Source organism: Xenopus tropicalis, chromosome 8 (assembly GCF_000004195.4).
Source record: "Xenopus tropicalis strain Nigerian chromosome 8, UCB_Xtro_10.0, whole genome shotgun sequence".
In the NCBI taxonomy this organism is placed as follows: domain Eukaryota; kingdom Metazoa; phylum Chordata; class Amphibia; order Anura; family Pipidae; genus Xenopus; species Xenopus tropicalis.
Window position 1 is genome coordinate 124,509,086 of NC_030684.2, and position 27,860 is coordinate 124,536,945.

A 27,860-nucleotide genomic window follows, 5' to 3' on the forward strand; every position below is an offset into this window, starting at 1 on the left:
GGGACAAAGTAAATTACAGTGAATGTGCAGGATTAGAATCAGTGCTAAACAATAAAATAGTGAGAAGAAACCACCAAGTGAGCCACATTTTTCACCACTCACTTTGTGCTAATTCAGATTTCTGATTACAATAATTAAAACTTAACTTTTAATGCTACATATAAAACAATAATGTATGTCAAAAGAAAACTGATTACAAATCAAGGGCAAGGCAGGATGAGAACCGGTGTGATTCCCATTAGTATGATGCACTGGGAAAATTTAGATTGCCGTGGCTATAGGGGGCTAAGTTGATAGGGACGACCTGCAGTAACAATTATCACTTGTTGTATGTAGGAGATAGAGCTTGGCATATTAACAACCATATCTGTTAAAGGCCTGCTCTTACTATTCCACAAGTGAATTCACCTATTTGGCTTTGTCCCACACACCCAGCCCACAGCCATCCGTCATATCAACTCCCACCCCCCATTATTCACATCAACACCTGAGGAGTTCATGGCACCTGATGAAATCAACGTGGCTACAAAGAACTAGGGTGATACCTTCAGTTTTTACACAGACCTGGCAACATCCTGTCTCTCACCCTAACTTCCTACTTCCTGCTTCCTTGGCAGAGAGAACACTGGTTATATTTGCCTGATTATACACAGAGTTGTCAAGTTCCCAACGTCAGTATCCAGGGGGAGCACAGCTGGAATGCCCCCAGAATGCTGCTGGGGGGACAGGAGACTGGGGGAGAGCCACCAAAATAACCAGTTTTTATGCTCATTTTCTGATCTTTATCACCTATTACATACATAATACTGCATATGGTGCATTCATTGGACTTAATCATAATAAACCAGTGTTCTGAGTCAATGTTTCTCTCCTCGCGGGAAGCTTAATCAAGACATATCTGTTTATATTGAAAATATGGGTGCACTCTGGGAACTTTTAAATGTTTAAGATAACAGGCCGAAGGTTTGCCCTTCTATGCATTTTTTGCCTTTTTTTTCTCAAAACAATTTGCCAATAGCAATTAATCCCTATTAATATATCTGTCTTTCATTTAAACTACACCCTGGTTGCTAAGCTAATTCGATTCTAGCAACCAAATAGCTGCTGAAAAGCCAAACGGGAGAGCTCCTAAACAAAAACTGAAATAATTAAAAAACTGGCAATAATAAAAAATTAAGACCAATTGCAAATTGTCTCAGACTATCACTCTCTACATTAAACTGATGGTGAAGGTGAAAACCCCCTTTAATGCAGGAGTTGGGGTCAGATTTTGATTGACAGGTAGATCTAATACATCTTTTAGGGGGCTTCCTATCCATAGCAACTAATCAGTAATTAGCTTTTTGTCAACCAGCTGCAGGTAGAATGATGAATGCAACAATTTAATTGGCTGCCATGGGTTACTGCCTGCAGGCAAATTTGCCCGGTGTTAATAAATGATCCTCAGAATTGCAGTTGGTTATTTTGAAATAATAATACATCTTCAAGGCAAAGAGAGCCCCCAGAAGGATGTATTAGACTTAACTGTGAGCCCAAGTCTGACTCATGAAATAAGAGACAGTGAAGAGAGACAAGAATAATGAGATTATTTCAGAAAAAAATTGATTATATATATATACATATAAAGATTCTTATTTCGGTGAGAAAAAGCTTATATTGAGTTTACCATTTTCAAACAGTTTCCCTTCCGATGGTAGTTTAACAACAACACACGGTGCCAGGTTATTATAGTGGTTGGCATGTGTCCTCTCTAATATCATATATATGTGTCAATATCTATATATATATATATATATATATAGGGACCCATAGGGTGAAATGCCCCCCCTATGGCTTTAAAGTAAGTTCATTAACATATGTGTGCTATTGGCTAGCAGGGATGGTGACCACTTCCTGCCTCACTTTGGTATAGTGCTGGGAAAGGAGTGGCACTTCCTCTTTGCTTCCACCTGAGGAACAGGGTGGGTGTTGCTGTGAGCCCGGGGCTCGGGCCTAGTTATAGTCGGGTAACAGGGCCCCGTGAATGAGGCATTAGATAGTGGCAGGTGTAGCCCCCTTTATAGTACCACTCTAGGGGTGTAAGGCAGTTAGGGCTGAGCTGGAAAGAGCCTGTAGTGTAGGGATCCCAATGACTAGGGAATCAGGATAGAGAATTCCCTGAGGGATCCACTACGGGGTGTGGCAGAGGGGAAGTGAGATTCCTGCCAAGTCTGCCCCCAGGGGAGTGTCAGTCTGTATTACACTCTGTATGTGGTGTTGCCTGTACCACTGGCCCCTGAGAAGCTGTATTGTGAGTAACCCTGTGGGGGTTCAATAAACACTTAGTATTTTGTTATTTGCAAGAACCTCTGGCGCCTTCTGTTTTTATTTTTCTGCATAGCAGCAATAGAGGTGTAGTTGCACAACACCCTCACCTTCCTCTTCCATTTAGCGAAGGCCCATTCTGGGTGAGAGAGTAGGGTGTAACCCATGTTCTACTGGTACTAGTCCAGAAAGCCAGCTACAGTATTTACTGTAGCTGAAATAGAGGTTACTTATATATATATACATCACTAAGCTCCGATTATAACTAATGACATTACTAAGCACCATTTATAAGGATATAATGTGATATAATAAGTATATATAGTTTGGTCCCATAGGGAAATGACCAAACTGTACATTATTATTATTATTATTATTATATTAACAAAAAGAACTCATTGGTGAATTTTCTTGCATCTATTATTATATTTTTCAGAATCTTCTATAGCAAAACCAGGGGGCAGAGTGGGACAATGTTATGGTTGGGGTTACAACCCCTTTAAGTAGTGCATCATGGGTAATCCTTTCAATTTTCAGTTTCATAACTCGTCTTTATTTTTTCTTTTTATTGAAAGTACATTTTTTTTTCTTTTTTAAAAGCATTTCGCCCCCATATCTATCTGCTTCAGATCCACTGTTTTCCAGGGCCCGGCATCATGTGCCTCTTCCTAAAAGGGGACCTGTCACCCTAAAAAATAATTCCAAATGATATGCTATCATGTTAGTTGAGGGAAATAAACTCACACTATATATATTTTAATAAAATCCCACAGATGTGGGACTTTGTCCTAAATGACTCCTTCCCCTGCCAAAAACTGATTGGGTCTCAACCAAATATTGGTAGGGCATCATCTGCCCATAGAATGGGGTGAGTGGTGAACAAGACTGCAAAGGTTTCTCAAATGTTACAGTTGGTAGCCCAAGTAGTGTTGCTGCGTGGCTGGTATTTTACCAGCCAAGCCGGGGCTGGCATTACAAATATGCTGGCAATGTACTTGCTGGTAAGTTTGTAATAACTTGTCACTCTGCCCCAACCTGCCTCCAATCAGCCTCTTTTTACTCCGACACTCACCTAATCCTTGCAGCCTGGCCCCTCCCCCTTTGACACAACATTGTACGTCCACTTGTGGCCCCACTAAAAAGGTGGGAACCCTAAGCCCAAGGCACAAACAGAGCCCAGTTTGGCTGCCGCTTTTGTTTTTGGCTTTATGAGAAAGGCAGCTCAGTGAGGTGTAACTCAGTGTGACCCATAAAGCAGCTTTACAGGTTTATTGAAAGGTTCTGTAGAAGTGTAAAAGGGGAATTTTCGACGTGTGTATGAAATTAGAATATTTTATTTGTGTGTCTCTTGCCCATCATGCAGGCTGTGTTACCCCATGCAGTTCCCTATCTGCGCACCAGAGAGGCCTTTGGGCAGAAAATCGGCCATTTCCAGGTAAGGAAAACTCCTCACCTCAGAAGAAGACACAAGCTCTTCCTCAGTGACCTGCTGACAGCTGGAAATGGTAGCCCTGGGCCACGAGGCAGCATGGCCAAACACTGGGCAGTGATACCAGGGTGAGGGCTGGTTTGGGAGGCACCTATATTCAATATCCTGGCACTGGCATGCCTCGGAGTCGGTAAGTTCAAGCACAGTTAAAAGCCCTACATCTTGCCAGTATTAGGATGTGATTTTTGGTCAGGAGAAAGAGATGGAGGAGATATATGTAGGTAAAATATTGATGTATTTGGTTTCCTTTTGCCTTAGAGTTCTGCATGTTATACCTTGGGCTAAATGCATTATAGTCATAAATATATATATATATATATAGAGAGTAAAGATTAATAGTAATTTAGGTTAAAAATAGACTAGAAAGGAAAGCAATGGTTTATTGAAGTTATCTAATATATCTGCCAGTACAACCACTGTGGGAAGAGCATTTACTGTAAAAAAAAAAAAAAACTTTTTGAATTTTATGATGGAGCCTCATTTCTTCAAATGTCTGTGGAGTCTCTTGTGCCCTCTGGATGGATCTACTGGGGAATAAAGAGAGTTTATTATGTGGCCCTCCTGAATGTTTATAGTTAGTTATTTCCGTAAGTTCATCTACTCCAGTGTAAATAACCCCAACTTGGTGTTTGAGGCTTTCTTTTCAGTTGATGTACACAAAACACAGAAAGACCCACGCTGTAGCGTTGACCAGCTGCTAGAAACACCCTTGTGCTAGCACTCGGTCTAACCCACATTCTGGTGTTGACCAGCTGCTATAAACGATGAAAAGCCATTAATTATACACAAAGAGAAAGAAAGTTTGCCAGCGCTTAGTTTGCCTTTAAAAATAATTTTTACAAAAAATGAGGTGCTAGTACCACGCTTTGGCCAAAATATGTAAGCTCATGTGCCACGTCAAGGCCCCTCATTGTACGTGAGTCCTACACTGTCTAATGACTTTGAGTCTGTGATGCAATTGAAATAAAGTCCCCCAGCAAACAATGTGACTGAGTAGTAAGACCTATTGCACCTACCTTTAGCTCAAAAAGGCTCTAGTGGAAAAGCAGGGAGCTTTTAAGCCCCAGCTCATTAGCACACACATGAAAGTTATTCATTGGTTTAAAGGCTACATAGCAGCTAGAAGCAAAATTTGGCTACAATTTGTACACAAAACACAGAAAGAAATCGCCAGCGCTCGGTCTAACCACTAGAGCCTTTTTGAACTAAAGGTAGGAGCAACAGGGTCTTACTACTCAGTCACATTGTTTGCTGGGGGACTTTAATTTAATTGCATCACAGACAACCCTTAGAGCACTAGCACTTGCCTGTATGTTCATGTAAATCTAATTGTAGTTATAGTCTAGTAGACTAGGTGGTAAGTGTGAGGTTCTGCTGCAACTGTAATGCATTACTCATAGCCTTGGTTTCAGCAGATGTTTCTTGCTGTTGAGTTCTGGCTTTGCCAAAATAATGTAGCATTTGGGAGCAAATATACATAACAGAAGACCTCCTGTGGAAACCAGTATAGTAAATATTTCCACAGCCACAACATATTTGCCTTTAGAACTTAAATAGATAGGGATAAAGGAGATCCAGACACTGCAGAACACCACCATGCTGAAGGTTATATACTGAGCATCATTAAAACTGGCAGGTAACTTCCGAACTATAAAAGCAAGAATAAAGCTAAACAGAGCCAATAGACCAATATATGAGATCACCACATAAAAAGCAGCAAAGGAGCCCTCATTGCACTGAATGATTATTGTGCCTGGAATTGTCTTTGTATCAGTGTCCACAAATGGTGGAGAACATATCAACCAAGCGATACAAATAAACAGTTCGCCAAAGGAGAAAAGTAGAACTAGGCCGATAGATATCCTGGTTCCTATCCATTTCCTGAATGTGCTGTTAGGTTTAGTTGCATTAAAAGCTATAATGACTGTAACTGTTTTCCCCAGAACAGCGGATACAGCTACAGTGAAAATGAACCCAAAGGCAGCTCGTCTCAGCATGCAGGTCAGCTCCACAGGATAGCCAATGAAAAGAAAGGCGCAGAGGAATGATAACATAATGGACATGAGGAGGATGAAGCTGAGATTCCGATCATTTGCTCTGACTATGGGGGATCTCCGAAATTTGACAAAGACAAATAGCACCGCAGCAGTGGTCACAAGAAAGATGGAGGCAATACTGCATAATGTGTCTCCTAACATGCTGCCATAAGAAAGAAAGTCTATGTTCCTTTCGATGCATTTATCTTTATTGAGATTTGACCACTTATCTTCTGGACAGCTCCAGCAGTATTCCATATCTTTGAGGAAGACAAAAATGGGTTCCAGTTTTAAATAGTCGAGTACTATAGTTACATTTAATGAATATTAAAAATATTTACTAGTAGAAAGAAGAGATCTGCTATTTAACTGAGACACGGTGGGTGCCCTTCATATATCAATGTCTGGTATAATTATATAGACAACAACAAGAGGACAATCAATCCATGCTTAAAAAGGAGGCATTTCTTGGTAGCTTAATGCATAGAACGTCTTAATGTGCAGAGGATCTCTTGTTGTTGTCTATATGAATTTTGTGGTCACAGCCTCATTGCACTCCTGCCTAATGTAGTGGTGAGCACAACTTTCCTTTTTTTTGCTATGGTATATGATATCCCATTGTAAGTAACAGGACATGTGAAGCCACTGTCATTTCTGCATCTGTCACAGCACACATGGTAAACAACACATGCCTGTGTGTGCCTGTCTAAAATAAGCTAAAATGATACTACACACTTGTTACATTGGCTATTTCTCCATCTGGACAAGGGATGCAATCAAAGCAACAGGGAGCTTTCCCTCTCTGATGAGCTGTTCGGAAACCATAAGTACAGGGTAGAGTGCACATTGAAAAAGGAGTCTGAAAGAAAAAATGGAACAATAAATGGATACATTTTATTAGAAATCAGCAGATTGATTTATCAGATCAATTTATTAGACACTAGTACAACGCCAAACTGACCATACAATATGGTACTATACAATAGTCCTGAATTGTTTAAAGGACAATACAAATACAATGTGAACCAGAAATTAGATTCCTAAACCATTATATAAACTTGTCAGCAATATACTTTTATACGAATATAATAATGAATATGATTATATGATTATTTATTTTTAGGGACACTATTGACAAGCTCTATTAAAATTTAAATGGTCAGGACGCCTTTTAATATGTGTTCTATTTGACCCAGATAGCCAATTTCCTTGATAAAGTATATACCAATAAATGGCAGAGACAGGAAGGACTATACATTAGTCTCTTTATTGCAATAGTGACTTTTTGTGACTTTTACTAAATCAGATAAAACACTTTTGTTTTGTAAATTTCAAAATTGTTTTATTGTTTTGCCAACAACACACCACCAAAATGAAAAATGCTTTAAAACTTTTTTAAAGAACTGATTGTAACTATTAGAAAGGCCCTAGGCCAAAGGCAAATAAGGTTATTTTGAATGTTTCTGTAACTATAGAATGCTGAGGGTTGCAAAAATGTTCTTATCAGTTGCCCAGAATAGCTGAATATACCAGCAATATCCACTTAATGCATACATGACTAGTGATGGGCGAAAAAATTCAGCAGGCAGTGAATTTACATGTTTCGCCATTGGGGAGTTTTTTTACGAAACGGGGGACAAAATTCATTGCGCATCCAAATTTTATCTTCCTTGTCAACACAATTGTCAATTGTCCGGAATACCCCAGGTCCCAAGCATTCTGGATAACAGGTGTACTGGCAAAAACCCATTAGTAAATATCGAAATTATCTATAAGGAAGAAACAATGTTACTTTATCTCAAAATAGCTTAGTAAAAGTGCCCCTAATTGTCATATTGTTTTTTTTTTTTTTTTCATTAAATTGCCTTTTCACCATTAGAATAGCAATCTTATATGTCATAGTTCTTCTTCATTCTTAGTGGTAAATGTTTGTGCTAATATAGGTAACTGCTACTCAAGTACATTTATTTATTTTAATACCAGCACTGATTTTCCAACAATAGTTTTTCTAGGAAGAAAAAAAAACTCACTTGATGAAAGTGTGGGTTCCAAGTAATTCTAGAATCATTAATGAGAAGCTGTGGAACCCTAGAGATCAGGAAGCTGCCAACCTCAGTTCTGGTTATTGTTCCATTTGGGTAAACATTCCAGTTTAGGATATCAAACATGCCGGGAATATTCCCATTCTCATCAAAATGGAAGAGCGTTCCTGATGATGTTCTCAGATGTACATTTTTCAGGTACTGATTAAGCTGATGAATAAAGAAGATGCATTTGTCCAAATGTATGTGACAATACACTGTAGATTTCATGCATATAGTTCACAACAACCTAATACCAACTTCATTATCAGGTAAAGGTGCATTTTTATCATGAACCATTGCTCATTTTTGGTTATTTAAAGAAAAAGGAAAGGTAAAAACTAAGTAAGCTTTATCAGAAAGGTCTATGTAAATACAGCCATAAGCTTTCTCTGTTTGTTTAAGATTGCAGCTGCCATTTTAGTTGGTCTTCATAGCTTGTTGTAGGCTGGTAGCTCAGATCACACATTCCTAAGGGTGGGGGTGAGTTTTATGAATTTTTATTGGAGGGGGGAGCAGGAGAAGGGAGAGAGGAAAGAAATATGCAGACTGTGGCCCTGGGAATGAAGGATTTTTCTGAGAGAGGAAGTCAGATACCGAAGAACATGTTTACAGAACAGGAGATGAGAAATCCTGTGTTTCTTTTGATAGAGGATGTGAGTGCTTATGGCCATAGACCTTTCTGATAAAGCTTACTTAGTTTTTACCTTTCTTTCTCCTATATAAGTATATATATATATATATATATAAGTATAAGCAAGATAGGCGGGGTTGGTAACAAGTAAAACAACGCATGCTCTGATTGCAGGCAGTCAGGGCAGGCAAGGCAGACACTGCTGGTAATGGAAACAGACAAACAAGGACAAGTCAGGTAATAATATGATTAAACAGTGAGCAAGCCCAAGAAGGCAGAGTTTAGACTATCAAGTCAGGAAACAGGCAGAAGGTCAACACTGGGTATCCAGCTTCAGCAGCAATCTTAAAAATAAAGAGTAAAGACCTACAATTAGGCAAAGAGCATTGACATCAGTGGACTTTATAAAAGAGGAGTTTGTGCCAAAGGAAGTGCAGAGAAGTATCAGCTGGGTGATACAATGATGCTGGCTTTAGTATTCTGTGCACACAACAGGCTGATGCAACACAATTAAATTATAATATAAATATATAGAATATATATATATATATATATATATATATATATTCCTTTATACATAATAATTGGATGTGAACAAAATTGTATGCATATAAACACACAAAGGGACATTACCTCTGCACTCCTTACCTACTTTGCCCACCTGGGGTTGAATAGTTTGTTTCCCAACTTTGTCAATAATAAGTCTCAGCATTTATACATTACCTTCATTCTTATTCTGCCTAAAGAGATTTCAAGAAAGTGAGACAGGAGACTTGCAGAGGACTGCATCTCATGTAAAGCCTGTGCCAGAGCATAGACTGCCATATAAATCATATAGGTAATTCTGTATTTGTTCTCCAGCATTAAAATATTTTTCATATACATTTGCTTCTCACATTGATTGCCTGTTTTGTCTAGTGAAACATTAGGGCATCCATGATTAAATAGCCAATAGTCTTCAATAAACGTGTTGCCTGGCATTTTCCCCATCGTTGCTTCAGAAAAATAAATCTGAAATCCAGGTATTTCTGCACTGGGCATGGAAATGGCTAAGGATCCATTGAATGTAGTAAATGCATATAAATTTATCTCAGCTGGAAGATCGGTAATAAAATTTAATGTCAACGAGGATATCCAGGTTATCCATGGAACTCCCTTTAGCTTTGATAGCAAAGATATAAAAGCCTCAATGCTGCAATATAAAATAATCACCCGAGCAGATGTCCTTTTAATCACACTTGTCAACCTTAGGATGGCCATCTTATTGCTGTCTGCGGGTTTGGGTGTTTTTTCCAGAAATGGAACACAAATTCCACTTTGTCTCAATTGTTTACTTAGTTCCTCACTGGCCTGGAGATTGCTTTCATCATCCGAAGTAATGATCCCAACCCATGTCCATTTAAAGTGGAGTAATAGTTGGACAATGGCTTTAAACTGGGAATATTCATTGGGAACAGTTTGATAAATGGCTGGGAACCTTATTCTGTCATTAAACATAGGATCTAATGCTCCATAACTTACCTGGTAGAAATAATAATTGACCATAATTAATTAGGAGTTTGTTACTACCATAATTACTTTCAGGGCTTATCTAAAGCCTAAAACTTACTTCAATAAGCCTTAGACCTGATGAAAGGCAAAATGATAGTACTGTCCAACCCAACTAGGTTGTAGATGTTTTTACTGATAGAAACATAATAAATGTAGTAACTGGACCTTGAGCGTCTCATTGCCACCAATGTACCCAAGACCCCAATCACTACCAGAATTACTAGGAGCTCCACCAGTAAAATAAGCTCATATAGTAAATGGCAACATTAAAACAAAACTAATAAAAAAAAAACTGTAACCACTTCTTCATTTTATAGATCTTTATCCTTAATGACACTTATTCTGACTCCAATTGCTGTGAAAGTGTTCGAGTTTTCCCTGAGATCTTTCTGCCCCCTAGAATGGATGGAGCAGGGGACAACCACTGTGGGCAGTTTTTCCCAGATAGCTCCCCAAACAATTGGAATACACAAAGGTTCTTTATTCAGGGTGGATGGATGAATTCTTGAGGTCAAAAGGAATTTCTTCTTCCAACCTCTGGATCAGCTCCTCACATACTTTAGAGCAGGAAGGAAAGGAGAATGGGAGGAACACATAAGGGAAAGAAATAGGAAGGTTTACAAAGGAGGTAAACACCTTGTAATATATGACTTTGGTCACTAGGTGGCAAAGTAACTAACTATATGTATGCATATAAAAACATATTTAAAAAATATACGTTTTAGACATAATAAACAACTATTAACGACTGGGGCGGCACAACACTTTTTCCTTATGCCTAAAGAAGGGATTCCTTGGTACCTGTGGGTATCGATACAGTTGAGTGATTCCAGCTATGGTATGGCTTACAGATGACGACATATGCCCAATAAATGCCACTGTCCTTTGTCTCTTTTGACAGATGAAGTTAAGAACGGGCTCTGGCCTTTCTGACAGAATGCTGAAAGAGCTCAATAAGGCAATCACTTCACTGGTACAGGCGTCATAAACTTGGAAACCTAATGTGATGTTGGGTAAAATCCCAGCGCTGTTGTTGATCTCCTCAATAGCATAAATAAAGGCAATTACATGGCGTAGATACTGCAAAGATGGCCTGAAAGAGAAAAATACTAACTAAACTGTGAAGGTACATATACATATACAGCAACATATATATTATATATCATTCCTTGATAAGGAGGCTCATGACTGTAGGTCAAGAATAGATAAAAGCTGTTGAGTTCTATTCCTTATTAAAACTTGATTTCAAATTTTGCTCCATTTGTATGTGTATCTGTGTGTATACTAAATGGATCCTTTTTGTAATGGATTGTAATTTATTTTGTTTCTCTTTCATATTTGAGCTATATCAATCCATTCTGCTATGTTTGCTGTTACAACCCCAAATATGCATATACGTGGTATGCAGTTAAATGGGGATACCTATCTTCATTACATCTTTACCTTATAACAAATAAATCATTTCTAGGCCATCTATAAACTCTCAAAGAAGAGACAACGTAAGGATAGAGAAAACAAATAAAGGTCAACATCCAAATGATCAAAATAAAAAAAACAAATTACTATATATTGATTCAAAAACAGGAATGACATCAGTTTTGCAAAATGCTTAGTAATTAACTTATTCTGGATATGTATTTTTTTAATGTTGTTTGGAGCGTTTATATAAATTCTATTGGCTGTAGAAACATTGCGGTACCTAAGTTAGAGAGCTAGTCGACATCTAAAGGATTAAAAACAATATAAATGATATGCCATAAATAAACATTAACATTTTGACAGCCTTACCTTATTATTCAGCAGATATGGTTACTGATCAAATAAAAATATGGATAATGGCATTGTAGAACATTTTGCATAATAGGTTCTTTAAATAACATATCAGGTACAGTGGCTGATTGCAACCATCCTTTCAGTTTCCTGCAGTACAGGTTTGGGGTCTGTTATCCAGAAACCCGCTATCCAGAAAGTTCAGAATTATGAGAAGGTCATCTCTTAAAGACTTCATCATAAGCAAATAATTCTAAGTTTTAAAGATGATTTCCTTTTTCTCTGTAATAATAAAACAGTACCTGTACTTGATCCCAACTAAGATATAATTACCCCTTATTGGGAGCAGAACAGTCCTATTGGGTTTATTTAATGGTTAAATGATTCCCTTTTCTCTGTAATAATAAAACAGTACCTTGTACTTGATCCCAACTAAGATATAATTACCCCTTATTGGGGCAGAACAGCCCTATTGGTTTTATTTCATGGTTAAATGATTCCCTTTTCTCTGTAATAATAAAACAGTACCTGTACTTGATCCCAACTAAGATATAATTACCCCTTATTGGGGGCAGAACAGCCCTATTGGGTTTATTTAATGGTTAAATGATTCCCTTTTCTCTGTAATAATAAAACAGTACCTTGTACTTGATCCCAACTAAGATATAATTACCCCTTATTGGGGGCAGAACAGCCCTATTGGGTTTATTTAATGGTTAAATGATTCCCTTTTCTCTGTAATAATAAAACAGTACCTGTACTTGATCCCAACTAAGATACAATTACCAATTATTGGGGCAGAACAGCCCTATTGGGTTTATTTCATGGTTAAATGATTCCCTTTTCTCTGTAATAATAAAACAGTACCTGTACTTGATCCCAACTACGATACAATTAATCCTTATTGGCATCAAAACACTCCTATTGAGTTTATATAATGTTTAAAGAATCTTTTAGTAGCCTTAAGGTATGGAGATCCAAATTATGGAAAGATAACTTATCTGGAAAACCCCAGGTCCCAAGCATTCTGGATAATGGGTCCCATACCTGTACTATAATCCATATCCCTCAAATGACTACACATAATTTACCCAGACATAGCTCTAGCTCCAAATCCATTTTGTACACAACCATTTTCTGTAACCACCTTAAATCAATTAATACTGTAGTCAGTGACACTTGGGCTTTTTAAATGACATTCTTCAGTGGCATTTAGCCATTACTGAAAGCATTTGTACTTACACAATACATGCTGCGGGTTCTGGTTCCTGTGAGAAATCTTGATTCTCTTTAGAAGTATGCACACATATTTGCAGGATGCCACCAAAGGTAAAGTCTCCATCTCTGGAGAAACTATTTGGGGAGATATTAGTGCTAAGAGCACAGCCTTGTCTGTTATACTCTCCTTTGGCACAATCTAATGTAAGTACAATAGTCATGAATGGCCAAAGGTACAGGTGACAGTGAATGAAAATGATCCTAGAAAAATTAGATTTCATTCTGATTCTCCTTTGGGATTATGTTGCCTTATCCGTCTGTCCGTACCAGCTTCAAGTGGAAAAGTAAACTGCAAAAATGTAAATGCATAATGTAACATTAATGCTGTAGTGCGTGGTAATCTGTAGCGCTGATTCGAGTCAGGGAAATGGTTTGCACATTAAGGCTCAGAGTTGGTCTTTATAAACCCTAGCTGTCTTCCATTATAATTATTAGTTGCAGTCTAGAGATTGCTAGTTATTTTGCCCACGAGCCCAAAGTAATGTTATAAATACAGGTTCCCAGTGTATAATAAAAGTATATGTTTTAATTTTGTTTCTTTTTGTAGTATTTTTTACAAACATATTGACAATTGGCATTATATTGTTTTTTCCAGTCTGGCATAGGATTTGAAAAGAAAAAGAGAAAAAAACAAGGCATATAGGCATTAGAATAAGAAGCGCTGTATGGTGGGCTTAGACTTTAGATTGCAGCATTAATCTGACAGCCTATCACCTTAAACATGAACCCCTTTTATACAAAGTCACCCTCCTAGGAGACAATAAGAATATCCAGGTTGGGATGAAACAGGCCACAGCTTTTATTTACAAACATATTATATCAGTTAAAAATAATAATTGTGAGAACATAAATTATACATCCAAGAACCCCAAGACAAACCTCAACTCACAATTCCAAGCCAACCTAACTAACCAATTTAACCTTACATCTTTATCTGCCCCATTTCCTAGCCCTGTCAAGGCTCCTTCCCCACACTGTGCCCCCCATGATATACATGTTTAATTGTTTAGAACCTTTTGCTAATTGTCTTTCAGAGCCACATGTAGGGGCCCATTCATTAGAGAACGATGACCACGATTGCGAAAAATTCATATTTTTTCTAAAGTTTATAACTTTTCGAACTGTTAATATCGTTATAATAATACAACTTTTTTGTGATACGTTATTACACTAAATAGTCGTACTTTTCGATTTTGTTATCCATTCAAGCTTTGGTATCGTGACTATCTTTAGGCCAGGTTGGAGCTGCAGAGTGCCATTGAGCCCTATGGGTGACTTTCCTTGGGCCAGGTTGGAGCTGCAGAGTGCCATTGAGCCCTATGGGTGACTTTCCTGGGGCCAGGTTGGAACTGCAGAGTGCCATTTAGCCCTATGGGAGACTTTCCTAGGGCCAGGTTGGAGCTGCAGAGTGCCATTGATCCCTATTGGAGACTTTCCTTGGGCCGGGTTGGAGCTGCAGAGTGCCATTGAGCCCTATGGGAGACTTTCCTTGGGCCAGGTTGGAGCTGCAGAGTGCCATTGAGCCCTATGGGAGACTTTCCTTGGGCCGGGTTGGAGCTGCAGACTGCCATTGAGCCCTATGGGAGACTTTCCTTGGGCCAGGTTGGAGCGGCAGAGTGCCATTGAGCCCTATGGGAGGCTTTCCTTGGGCCAGGTTGGAGCTGCAGAGTGCCATTGAGCCCTATGGGAGACTTTCCTTGGGCCAGGTTGGAGCGGCAGAGTGCCATTGAGCCCTATGGGAGGCTTTCCTTGGGCCAGGTTGGAGCTGCAGACTGCCATTGAGCCCTATGGGAGACTTTCCTTGGGCCAGGTTGGAGCGGCAGAGTGCCATTGAGCCCTATGGGAGACTTTCCTTGGGCCAGGTTGGAGCTGCAGAGTGCCATTGAGCCCTATGGGAGGCTTTCCTTGGGCCAGGTTGGAGCTGCAGACTGCCATTGAGCCCTATGGGAGACTTTCCTTGGGCCAGGTTGGAGCTGCAGAGTGCCATTGAGCCCTATGGGAGGCTTTCCTTGGGCCAGGTTGGAGCTGCAGAGTGCCATTGAGCCCTATGGGAGGCTTTCCTTGGGCCAGGTTGGAGCTGCAGAGTGCCATTGAGACCTATGGGAGACTTTCCTTGGGCCGGGTTGGAGCTGCAGAGTGCCATTGAGCCCTATGGGAGACTTTCCTTGGGCCGGGTTGGAGCTGCAGAGTGCCATTGAGTCCTATGGGAGACTTTCCTTGGGCCGGGTTGGAGCTGCAGAGTGCCATTGAGCCCTATGGGAGACTTTCCTTGGGCCAGGTTGGAGCTGCAGAGTGCCATTGAGCCCTATGGGAGACTTTCCTTGGGCCGGGTTGGAGCTGCAGAGTGCCATTGAGCCCTATGGGAGACTTTCCTTGGGCCAGGTTGGAGCTGCAGAGTGCCATTGAGCCCTATGGGAGACTTTCCTTGGGCCGGGTTGGAGCTGCAGAGTGCCATTGAGCCCTATGGGAGACTTTCCTTGGGCCGGGTTGGAGCTGCAGAGTGCCATTGAGCCCTATGGGAGACTTTCCTTGGGCCGGGTTGGAGCTGCAGAGTGCCATTGAGCCCTATGGGAGACTTTCCTTGGGCCAGGTTGGAGCTGCAGAGTGCCATTGAGTCTTATGGGAGGCTTCCAAAATCATGCATTGAAGTTTCAAAGCCAGAAAGGTTTTTGCGCCGTTTACAATTGTTCGGATACAAAAATTTCCTTTTCTTATGTCCAAGAAAAGAATTTTTTCAAACCACATCTTGGTTACTGCAAATTCGAAATTCGTACTTCAATGAATGGACCCTTAATGTTAGGAAATAGAACCCATGGTGACTGGGGAGGAAGAGGGCAAGCTTTGGTGATAGATAGGAAGGGTTCGAAAATATGCAAGAAGGTTTGGCATTTATGGTCTGACAAGCACATTAGGAATGATTTGGGGGCCTCGTGTGTAGTTAACCCTACCTTTAAATGTTGATCAACATTTATTCAGGTGTCCCATTAGAAAATAATATAAAAATACATTAAATGAAAAAAAAAATATATATATATAGAATCATGTTTATGTTATTTCTACCAAAGTGCATAAGATTGAGTCTCATTTGCTAACTTACTAGGGTTTACCAAGTCATCTGAGCCAAATGTCTAAACTTTTGTCTGTCAATAGGAGCCAATGATAAAAATTAAAAAGTCAACATTTATTTAAAAAATTGTTGTTCTTTAAATATGAGTATTATAAACAGTAGAAGACAGAATACGGTTTATACATCGGCACTTGAAATTATATCTGTAGCCTAGGAGTTTAAAATTGTAAGTTTTACTTCTGTACTATTTCATTTATAGCTTTGGTTTTAGCAAATGTTTCCTGCTGTTTAGTTCTGGCTTTACCAAAATAATGTAACATTTAGGAGCAAATATACATAACAGAAGACCTCCTGTGGAAGACAGTATAGTAAATATTTCCACAGCCACAACATATTTGCCTTTAGAACTCAAATAGATAGGGATAAAGGAGATCCAGACACTGCAGAACACCAGCATGCTGAAGGTTATATACTGAGCATCATTAAACCTATCAGGTAATTTCCGAACTAGAAAAGCAAGAATAAAGCTAAACAGAGCCAATAGACCAATATATGAAATCACCACATAAAAAGCAGTGAAGGAGCCTTCATTGCACTGAATGATCATTGTACCCACAACAGTCTTTGTATCAGTGTCCACAAATGGTGGAGAACATATCAACCAAATGATACAAATGAATAGTTCTCCAAAGGAGAAAAGAAGAACTAGGCTGATAGATACCCTGGTTCCTATCCATTTCCTGAATGTGCTGTTAGGTTTAGTTGCATTAAAAGCTATAATGACTGTAACTGTTTTCCCCAGAACAGCGGATACAGCTACAGTGAAAATGAACCCAAAGGCAGCTTGTCTCAGCATGCAGGTCAGCTCCACAGGATAGCCAATGAAGAGAAAGGAGCAGAGGAACGATAACATAATGGACACGAGGAGGATGAAGCTGAGATTCCGATCATTTGCTCTGACTATGGGAGATCTCCGAAATTTGACAAAGACAAATAGCACCGCAGCAGTTATCACAACAAAGATGAAGGCAATGCAGGATGATGTAACCCCTAGTATGTCTCCATAAGAAAGAAAGTCTATGGTCTTTTGGATGCATTTATCTTTATTAATATTTGACCACCTATCTTCTGGACAGCTCCAGCAGTATTCCATATCTTCAAGGAAGACAAAAAGGGACACGTTCTAGTTTTAAATAAAACAGTATATTGCATTAGTTTAACAGTTACATTTATTAAGCATTCCGAATCTACTAGAAAAAGAAATAAAACATAAAGGTGTAACTAGAAAACACAAAGGGGCAGATTTACTACTCCACGAATCTGAATCCCGAATGGGAAAAATTCGGATTGGAAATGAAAATGTTGCAGTTTTTTCGTCGGCGTCGCAATTTTTTCGTATTTTTCGCGACTTTTCCGTCGCAGCCTTGATTTTTTTGCATTGAACAATTTTAAACGGCGGAAAAACCAACCTGATTTTTTTCGACGGCGACGAAAAAAAAGTCGCGAAAAATATACGAAAAAGTCGTGACGGTGACTAAAAAGTCGCAGAAAATACGAAAAAGTCATGGCGGCAACGAGAAAAAAAATACCGATCATTACGAAAAATACGCATTCGGACGCCTTCGGACCGTTCGTGGATTAGTGAATGTGCCCAAAAGTGTTCGCTCATCATTACTCTCAGCTTGACTTTTCTTTTTTTCAAGAGATAACTGGATTTTTATTAATCGTCTCCTCTTTCCACTCAGCCCTTTTTTTTTTTTGCAAGGATTTATATATTTTTCAAACATCAGGAAGAAGTAATTTATATGCTTGTCATAGCCTAGGACTTTATTTCTTGGTTATTTGTGAGAAAAACATGAAAAAAGCCACATATCACTTTTTTGAGCAGCAGCAATCAGGTTATGTAGCACAAAGTCTCAGCAATGTGAAACATACATGCCAAGTGAGCTGGCAGGGGATGCTGGGAGTTGCAGTGAAACAATAAATGTAGGGAATCAACGTGCACATGATCCAGGCATACGTGACACTATAATCTTGGAGTGATACTGGCCCCAGCTTTATTAGTTTTCAGCAATAAATTCCATAACATAATGTAATAATTTACAAATCCAAATTCTCATTAGAGCATTTTAACTGTAACATAAAAACATGTTAAACCTTGCAAATATTGTAAACATGTATAACATCCACATCACATGAGCCCCTGTCAGTCTGCCCCTCCTTACCTGAAGCAAAATCCTCCAGCCGTAAAGCATCCTGGCCCAGAGGATATGCCACCAAACTGTAGGTATCAAAGAGCCTCCACCTTACCTGGAGCGACAGCTAAGAAATTAACCCCCAAACCATAAAGAACACCCCCATCTAGGGAGGGCAGGTGGGAAACTTTGCTTTCTTCTGGCTCTCATAAAATGGTGACCAGGTAACCTTTCCTCACTCTAAAATGGCCACCTACTCCACCACCCATGTACAACCCTCCCCTTTTAGTTAAACCCACCTATGGGGCACCTGCAAGGTTGAGCCTGGGTCATGCCGCCCCTCCTCCAACTGTGCGTGGCTTCCTTTCCAATAAAACTACAAGTTGCCTTTTCTATAACTTATAAATAAATGTTGTAGGAACAGTAACTTTGTGCTACTGTTTATGCAATAAGATTGTAGCCACTCATTACATGTACTGTATGTAAGCTAATCAATAGGATATATAGCCATTTCTTAAGAATACAGGGACTGGCTATAGCAAAGTAAATGCTACAGACTGACCAGGTGGGACTGATTAGACTGGCTAATCAAGACACCTGAAAGCCTGGCTAGTCAGTCTACAGGAGAGCTCTGACTGAGAGACAGCTAGGTGTCTGTGAATCCAACATACAGGAGTCTATGTGCCTTTACACACACGGCTACCTGTGCAGAGAGGTCTGTAATATTGCTGAAATTAATGTGTCACTGTCACTAGGATGGAGGAAGTCTCTTATTCTCTCTTTTGTTACCCCTGTATCTGGCTATTGAAGTAAGATCTGTATGTGCGTGTGTAGATTGCAGGAGGGTGACTGGCAGCGAATTTACGCCTGTGGGTGAGCAGCACAAACCCGAATGCAAAAGAGCCTGAAGTGCTGTGTATACAGTATGTGGGTATAAAGCTGCTTTACTGTATGTAAATGCAGCACCCAGCCCGGCTCCATTCCTTTACTTTCCCTTTGCACATGTTTACGGTTGAGGGGTGTGGCCTCATGACATGCCACAGCCAATCAGCTTTCACCCTGCTCTGTCACGCACACATTTCTGCGTCACTGACAGACCAGGGAGCCAGAGATTCTGGCAGGTGGGGTTGGGAGGCCGTGTTAATAATTAGTAACATTTTAAAAAACTATAAATTGTCTGTGTAAAATGACCTAGCAAGCTTCTTGATGATGAAGTTTTACATTTTTCACTTTTTTTCCCTCAATCATTATTCAATTTCCTTTTTTTTTTTTTAACACCAAAAAATAAATTGTGGGAAAAAATAAATAAAAAAGTTGATAAATAACTCCTTAGTTATCTTTGTATGAGAAGGGTAAACATATCTGCTTTGTGGTAATGCTGCATAAAGCAGGGTAAACATGATATACAACCTGGGGGGATATAGGACATGGGTAGGCAGGGTGCAAAGTGCAAAAACCAGATGCAATCTGTCATGTCTACCAAACTGACTATGCTTCACTGGTAATAATAAGTGCTTGGTTAACTGGTATTCTACAGCTAATTTCGATTCTGAGTACAAGTATGGGACCTGTTATCCAGAATGTGGGACCTGGTGTTTTTCGGATAAGGGAACTTTCCATAATTTGGATCTTCATAGCTTAAGTCTGCTAAAAATCATGTAAATATTGAATAAACCCAATAGGACTGTTCTGCCCCCAATAAGGGGTAATTATATCTTAGTTGGGATCAAGTACAGGTACTCTTTTATTATTACAGAGAAAAGGGAATCATTTAACCATGAAATAAACCCAATAGGGCTGTTCTGCCCCCAATAAGGGGTAATTATGTCTTAGTTGGGATCAAGTACAGGTACTGTTTTATTATTACAGAGAAAAGGGAATCATTTAACCATTAAATAAACCCAATAGGACTGTTCTGCCCCAATAAGGGGTAATTATATCTTAGTTGGGATCAAGTACAGGTACTGTTTTATTATTACAGAGAAAAGGGAATCATTTAACCATTAAATAAACCCAATAGGGCTGTTCTGCCCCCAATAAGGGGTAATTATATCTTAGTTGGGACCAAGTATAGGTACTGTTTTATTATTACAGAGAAAAGGGAATCATTTAACCATTAAATAAACCCAATAGGGCTGTTCTGCCCCCAATAAGGGGTAATTATATCTTAGTTGGGATCAAGTACAGGTACTGTTTTATTATTACAGAGAAAAGGGAATCAATTTTAAAAATAGGAATTATTTGCTTATAATGGAGTCTATGAGAGATGACTTTTTTTGTAATTCTGAACTTTCTGGATTAAGGGTTTCTGGATTACAGATCCTATACCTGTAATATGTCTAAATTATGCTAAAATAATACTATATACTTGTCACATTGGCTATTTCTCCATCTGAACAAGGGATGCAATCAAAGCAGCAAGGAGCTTTCCCAGTTTGATGAGCAATTCGGAAACCAAAGGAACAGGGTATAGTGCATCTTGAAAATGGAGTCTAAAAGAGAAAATATAGAAAATATATATATATATGTATTCATTATATTAGAAATTGGTTCTTCAAATCAATCTGACAGCAGAAAAATGTCAACCTGACCTCATCTCTGGCCTTTACAATTATTGCTGAACTCAACAGACAAATACATTATACAGGTATGGGACCTGTTATCCCGACCTGGGGTTTTCCAGATAAGGGATCTTTCCATAATTTGGAACTCCATAACCCAATAGGACTGTTCTGCCCCCAATAAGGGGTAATTATATCTTAGTTGGGATCAAGTACAGGTACTGTTTTATTATTACAGAGAAAAGGGAATCATTTAACCATTAAATAAACCCAATAGGGCTGTTCTGCCCCCAATAAGGGGTAATTATATCTTAGTTGGGATCAAGTACAAGGTACTGTTTTATTATTACAGAGAAAAGGGAATCATTTAACCATGAAATAAATCCAATAGGGCTGTTCTGCCCCCAATAAGGGGTAATGATATCTTAGTTGGGATCAAGTACAGGTACTGTTTTATTATTACAGAGAAAAGGGAATCATTTAACCATGAAATAAACCCAATAGGGCTGTTCTGCCCCCAATAAGGGGTAATTATATCTTAGTTGGGATCAAGTACAGGTACTGTTTTATTATTACAGAGAAAAGGGAATCATTTAACCATTAAATAAACCCAATAGGGCTGTTCTGCCCCCCAATAAGGGGTAATTATATCTTAGTTGGGATCAAGTACAGGTACTGTTTTATTATTACAGAAAAAAGGGAATCATTTAACCATGAAATAAACCCAATAGGGCTGTTCTGCCCCCAATAAGGGGTAATTATACCTTAGTTGGGATCAAGTACAGGTACTGTTTTATTATTACAGAGAAAAGGGAATCATTTAACCATTAAATAAACCCAATAGGGCTGTTCTGCCCCCAATAAGGGGTAATTATATCTTAGTTGGGATCAAGTACAGGTACTGTTTTATTATTACAGAGAAAAGGGAATCATTTAACCATTAAATAAACCCAATAGGGCTGTTCTGCCCCCAATAAGGGGTAATTATATCTTAGTTGGGATCAAGTACAGGTACTGTTTTATTATTACAGAGAAATGGGAATCATTCTTAAAAATCTAAATTATTTGATTAAAATTGGGATGACCTTTCTGTAATTCGGAACTTTCTAGATAATGGGTTTCCAGATAAGGGATCCCATACCTGTATAAACAGCAGCATGAACTCATGTGATAAATAATTTTTTAAGGACATTAAGTGAAAAGGAGAAAGTTGTGCTCACTACTAAACAGTTTACTAATTAACTTTATTTAATTTTTTTGTTTTAACCTTAACACTGATTTGTAAGTTCCCACCAACAGTTTTCAAAGAAAAAGGTAACTCACTTGGTTAAAATGTGGGTTCCAAGTAATGTTAGAATCATCCATGAGAAGCTGTGGAACCCTAGAGATCAGGAAGCTGCCAACCTGAGTTCTGGTTATTGTCCCATTTGGGTAAATATTCCAGTTTATGATATCAAACATGCCGGGAATATTCCCATTCTCATCAAAATGGAAGGGCGTTCCTGATGATGTTCTCGAGTGCATGTTTTTCAGGTAGTGATTTAGCTAAAAAATAAAGAAGATACATATGTCCATATATGTCCATATTTCTAGACACATAAAGGTATATTCTTGGTGTAAAAGAAAATATTAGTCATTTTAGGCTTTTATTTATAATGCAAGAGTTGGAATGGCGTACCACCATCAAATATGGGTGCTCACTGTAGAAAACTACCAAAAAGCCTCCAGAGTATACACAAAGTAATATAAATGAACTTTAAAAAAAATAAGAAAACATGAGCACATATTCCAAAATAATTCCCAAAGACTACTTGTTTTTACTTTGGCAATTCTGTAATGAGTTTGGTTAAATATGAAAATATTTCTCTCAAATTGTTTTATCCATTCAAGTAGGATGTTACTAAAAAGCACTCCCTTTTCCAACAGTATCTTTGATATTACTAAACAGGCTGATAATTGCTTTATAAATTTACAACACTAGGGGGCTGATTTACTAATCCACGAATCCGAATCTCGAATGGGAAAAAATTGGATTGGAAACGAACATTTTGTGATTTTTCGTAAATTGTCGCGACTTTTTCATATTGAGCGCTCGTAAACGGCGGGCAAACCTTTGCGACTTTGCATGGTTTTGGAAGCCTCCCATAGGACTCAATGGCATCCTGCAGCTCCAACCTGGCCCAAGGAAAGTCTCCCATAGGGCTCAATGGCACTCTGCAGCTCCAACCTGGCCCAAGGAAAGTCTCCCATAGGGCTCAATGGCACTCTGCAGCTCCAACCTGGCCCAAGGAAAGTCTCCCATAGGGCTCAATGGCACTCTGCAGCTCCAACCTGGCCCAAGGAAAGTCTCCCATAGGGCTCAATGGCACTCTGCAGCTCCAACCCGGCCCAAGGAAAGCCTCCCATAGGGCCCAATGGCACTCTGCAGCTCCAACCCGGCCCAAGGAAAGTCTCCCATAGGGCTCAATGGCACTCTGCAGCTCCAACCTGGCCCAAGGAAAGTCTCCCATAGGGCTCAATGGCACTCTGCAGCTCCAACCCAGCCCAAGGAAAGTCTCCCATAGGGCTCAATGGCACTCTGCAGCTCCAACCCGACCCAAGGAAAGTCTCCCATAGGGCTCAATGGCACTCTGCAGCTCCAACCCGACCCAAGGAAAGTCTCCCATAGGGCTCAATGGCACTCTGCAGCTCCAACCTGGCCCAAGGATAGTCTCCCATAGGGCTCAATGGCACTCTGCAGCTCCAACCCGGCCCAAGGAAAGTCTCCCATAGGGCTCAATGGCACTCTGCAGCTCCAACCTGGCCCAAGGAAAGTCTCCCATAGGGCTCAATGGCACTCTGCAGCTCCAACCTGGCCCAAGGAAAGTCTCCCATAGGGCTCAATGGCAGTCTGCAGCTCCAACCCGGCCCAAGGAAAGTCTCCCATAGGTCTCAATGGCACTCTGCAGCTCCAACCCGGCCCAAGGAAAGCCTCCCATAGGGCTCAATGGCACTCTGCAGCTCCAACCCGGCCCAAGGAAAGTCTCCCATAGGGCTCAATGGCACTCTGCAGCTCCAACCCGGCCCAAGGAAAGTCTCCCATAGGGCTCAATGGCACTCTGCAGCTCCAACCCGGCCCAAGGAAAGTCATGATACTAAAGCTTGAATGAATCCGAAACTTTCATACTCGGCACGACGGCTACAAAAAAGTCGCTACAATTTACGAGCAAGTAGTAATGGCTACGGAAAAGTCGCAACAATTTTCGAGCAAGTCGTAATGGCTACGAAAAAGTCGCGACAATTTACAAAAAAAACCCGCAAAATACCGATCATTATGAAAAAAAACGCATTTGGACACTTTTCGGACATTCATGGACTGGTAAATGTGCCCCTAGGCGTATTAATACCACAAAATGCTGCAAATGGCATTTATACATTACCTTCATCCTTATTTTGCCAGAAGAGACTTCAGGTAAGTGAGTGAGGAGACTTGTAGAGGAATGCATCTCATGTAAAGCCTGTGCCAGAGCATAGACCGCCATATAAGTGGTATAGGTAATTCTGTATTTGTTCTCCAACATTAAGATATCTTTGAAATACTTTTCTGTCTGACATTGATTGCCTCTATTGTCTATTGAAACATTAGGACATCCAGAATTATAAAACCAGTAGTCTTCAATAAATGTGTTGCCTGGCATTTTCCCCAATGTTGCTTCAGAAAAGAAACCCTGAAATCCAGGCAATTCTTGACTGGGAACGGAAATGGCTAAAGATCCATTAAATCCACTGAATGCAAGCAAAAATCTGTCAACTGGATAATCTGTAGCAATATTTAATGTAACTGAGGATATCCAGGTTATCCTTGTAAAGTGCTTGAGATTTAATAGCAAGGACATAAAGCCACTAGTGCTGCAATATAAAATAATCACCCGGGCTGATGTTGTTTTAATCACTCTTGTCACCCTTAGGATGTCCTCCATATCGCTGCCTACTACTGTAGGTATTATTTCCAGAAAAGGGACACAGATTCCATTTTGTCTCATCTGTTTACTTAGTTCCTCACTGGCCTGGAGATTACTGTCATCATCTGAGGTAATGATCCCAACCCATGTCCATTCAAAGTGGGTTAGAAGTTGAATGATGGCTGTAAACTGGGAATATTCATTGGGAACAGTTCGGTACATGGCTGGGAACCTTATTCTGTCATTGAACAATGGATCTAATGCTCCATAACTTACCTGGTAAAAAAAAATACTATAATTAGTTAGTTTCAGGGCTCAACAGCGGGCGTTTGGAGCTTAAGCCTTATTTCAATAAGCCCTAGGCCAATTGAAACCCATTATGAAATATCTGTTCTACTCAACTAAGATTACCCTTTATTTTTTTTTTATTAACTGGTTAAAAATCCAGTGGCTCAATAAAGTAATTGTGACTTGAACTTTACCCCCACTATCCCAAGTACCCATGGCCCCAATCACTACCAGAATTCCTGGTTAACTCCACCCGCTGCCATTGACAGTAAGATTAAATAGATTCATTTGCAAAAAAAGTAAAACAAAAGTACTCAGTTACTGGAACGTACAATGTTTATCATTAATTCCTTGGTACCTGTGGGAATCGATACAGTTGAGTGATCCCAGCTATGGTAAGACTTGCAGATGACGACATATGCCCAATAAACGCAACTGTCTTTAGTCTTTTTTGACAGATGAAGTTAAGAACGGGCTCTGGTCTTTCTGACAGAATGCTGAAAGTGCTCAATAAGGCAATCACTTCACTGGTACAGGCGTCATAAACTTGGAAACCTAATGTGATGTTGGGTAAAATCTCAGCGCTGTTGTTGATCTCCTCAATAGCATAAATAAAGGCAATTAAATGGCGCAGATACTGCAAAGATGGCCTGAAAGAGAATAAATACAAGCTAAATAGTGAACAGCAACTAATATATGTGTATCATTCCTGTTTGTAGAGGCTTCTGGTCAGAAATAGATAGAGGGTAGGGATACTGGTCCCTAAAACACGATGTCAAACTTTGCTTCATGTGTATGTGTCAACTAAGTGGTCCCAGAGCCCTCTCATAATGTATTCTAATATTTTTTGTCTTTATTTTTCAGCTAAAAGAATCTTTTCTTCTGTTATTTAATGTTAGTGATGATCCAATTTGTCCCATTTTGCTGAAACATTTGCAAATGCCAAAAATGTGCAAAACGCATTGAAGTCAATGGGTGTTTTTTTCCTGGTGACTTTTTCAGCACACAATACATTGGTGTCCATGGGTATTTTTGTTTTGCAAAAACTTGCAAAACATTTCATTCATCAATTTTGCTTATATGTATATAGCTACAGGGTTCTATACCTTCATAATAGCCATATTTATCTTGTAACAAATTCAAAATTTACAAGCCACCTAACAGCACTTAAGGGAAGGATAGGGAAATAACTGAAGTTAAAAACCAAATGATGGAAGTCAATAAAATATATTACAAGAGTGTCCTGGAAAGCTTTTAACAGGTACATTAATAATTATAGAAGGGTTTGTATTGCCTTTACAGGCACAAAATCCACCATCCAATACATAGAAATTATAATGATCAGAAAGAAAATAGATTGATTTTTCTTTATATATACTGTATATATGAAATAAAGGATACCGGTTTAAAAGCAAGCCCCCAGAGTGCAACAGTACCTTTCTTTGTTACATATTGTCCCTCATTTAAGAAGTGTGTACAGAGGTAATTTTGCAAAGGTATATACAGGTATTGGACCCCTTATCCGGAAGGCCGGATCTTAGTTGGGATCAAGTACAAGATACTGTTTTATTATTACAGAGAAAAGGGAATCATTTAACCATTAAATAAACCCAATAGGGCTGTTCTGCCCCCAATAAGGGGTAATTATATCTTAGTTGGGATCAAGTACAGGTACTGTTTTATTATTACAGAGAAAAGGGAATCATTTAACCATTAAATAAACCCAATAGGGCTGTTCTGCCCCCAATAAGGGTAATTATATCTTAGTTGGGGTCAAGTACAGGTACTGTTTTATTATTACAGAGAAAAGGGAATCATTTAACCATGAAATAAACCCAATAGGGCTGTTCTGCCCCCAATAAGGGGTAATTATATCTTAGTTGGGATCAAGTACAGGTACTGTTTTATTATTACAGAGAAAAGGGAATCATTTAACCATGAAATAAACCCAATAGGGCTGTTCTGCCCCCAATAAGGGGTAATTATATCTTAGTTGGGATCAAGTACAAGATACTGTTTTATTATTACAGAGAAAAAAATAAATCATTTTTAAAAATGTGAATTATTTGTTTATAATGGAGTCTATGGGAGCTGGTCTTTCGTAATTTGGAACTTTCTGGATAATGGGTTTCCGGACAAGGGATCCCATACCAGTACTGCAGTCAGTGATTTTTGCCAGTTATAAAGTGAGACACAGACTGGAGAATCGACAAATGTATAAACGTCTACTTTTCTTATTTTTTAACAGATTTTTACTTACACAAAACAAGTTAGAGCATTCGGTGCCTCTGAGAAATCCTGATTCTTCTCTCCAGAAGCATATACGAATATCTGTAGGATGCCACCAAAGGTAATGTCTCCGTCTCTGGAGTAACTATCCGGTGAGATACTGGTACTTAGAGAACAGCCTCGTCTGTTAAATTCTCCTATGACGCAATCTAATGTAAGTACAATAGTCATGAATGGGCAGAAGTACAGGCGAAAGTGAATTAAAACAACCCTGGAATAATCAGACTTCATTTTGATTCTCCTTAGGATTTTGTTGCCTTATCAGTTTGCTTGTACCAACCTCAAATAGCAAAGTAGATTGCAAAAATGTAAAAGCATAATGTAGCATTTATACTGCAAAATGTGGCAGTATCTAGAACGGATTCCAGGGCATAGA

The 27,860-nt window shown here is 39.3% G+C and overlaps 2 protein-coding genes and 1 long non-coding RNA gene across 5 annotated transcripts; 1 reads left to right on the top strand and 2 right to left on the bottom strand.

Moving 5' to 3' along the window:
- The first annotated feature begins 3,664 nt into the window (after positions 1 to 3,664).
- Positions 3,665 to 6,179, top strand: LOC116406951. Its single transcript, XR_004219922.1, has 2 exons — positions 3,665 to 3,739; positions 5,737 to 6,179. It is a non-coding gene; the product is annotated as an uncharacterized LOC116406951 (long non-coding RNA).
- On the bottom strand, positions 4,154 to 18,652 carry LOC105945591 (extracellular calcium-sensing receptor). Of its 3 annotated transcripts, none has more exons than XM_031892150.1 (6): positions 18,436 to 18,652; positions 13,108 to 13,432; positions 10,897 to 11,188; positions 7,860 to 8,081; positions 6,565 to 6,688; positions 4,154 to 4,317 (listed from the first exon to the last, which is right to left on the bottom strand). In XM_031892150.1, the coding sequence occupies exons 2-6, from the start codon at positions 13,362 to 13,364 to the stop codon at positions 4,271 to 4,273; spliced, it is 942 nt and encodes a 313-aa protein (XP_031748010.1). In that variant the 5' UTR covers positions 13,365 to 13,432; positions 18,436 to 18,652; the 3' UTR covers positions 4,154 to 4,270. The 3 variants fall into 3 exon arrangements, with proteins under 3 accessions (XP_031748010.1, XP_031748009.1, XP_031748011.1); XM_031892149.1 differs by having other exon boundaries at positions 4,164 to 4,320; XM_031892151.1 differs by lacking the exons at positions 4,154 to 4,317; positions 6,565 to 6,688 and adding an exon at positions 6,782 to 7,598.
- LOC101735142 (vomeronasal type-2 receptor 26) lies at positions 16,464 to 27,715 on the bottom strand. The gene is made up of 6 exons (XM_018096469.2): positions 27,456 to 27,715; positions 25,554 to 25,845; positions 24,386 to 25,183; positions 22,290 to 22,511; positions 20,774 to 20,897; positions 16,464 to 17,365 (listed from the first exon to the last, which is right to left on the bottom strand). The coding sequence occupies exons 1-6, from the start codon at positions 27,713 to 27,715 to the stop codon at positions 16,464 to 16,466; spliced, it is 2,598 nt and encodes an 865-aa protein (XP_017951958.2).
- Between the last annotated feature and the right edge of the window lie 145 nt (positions 27,716 to 27,860).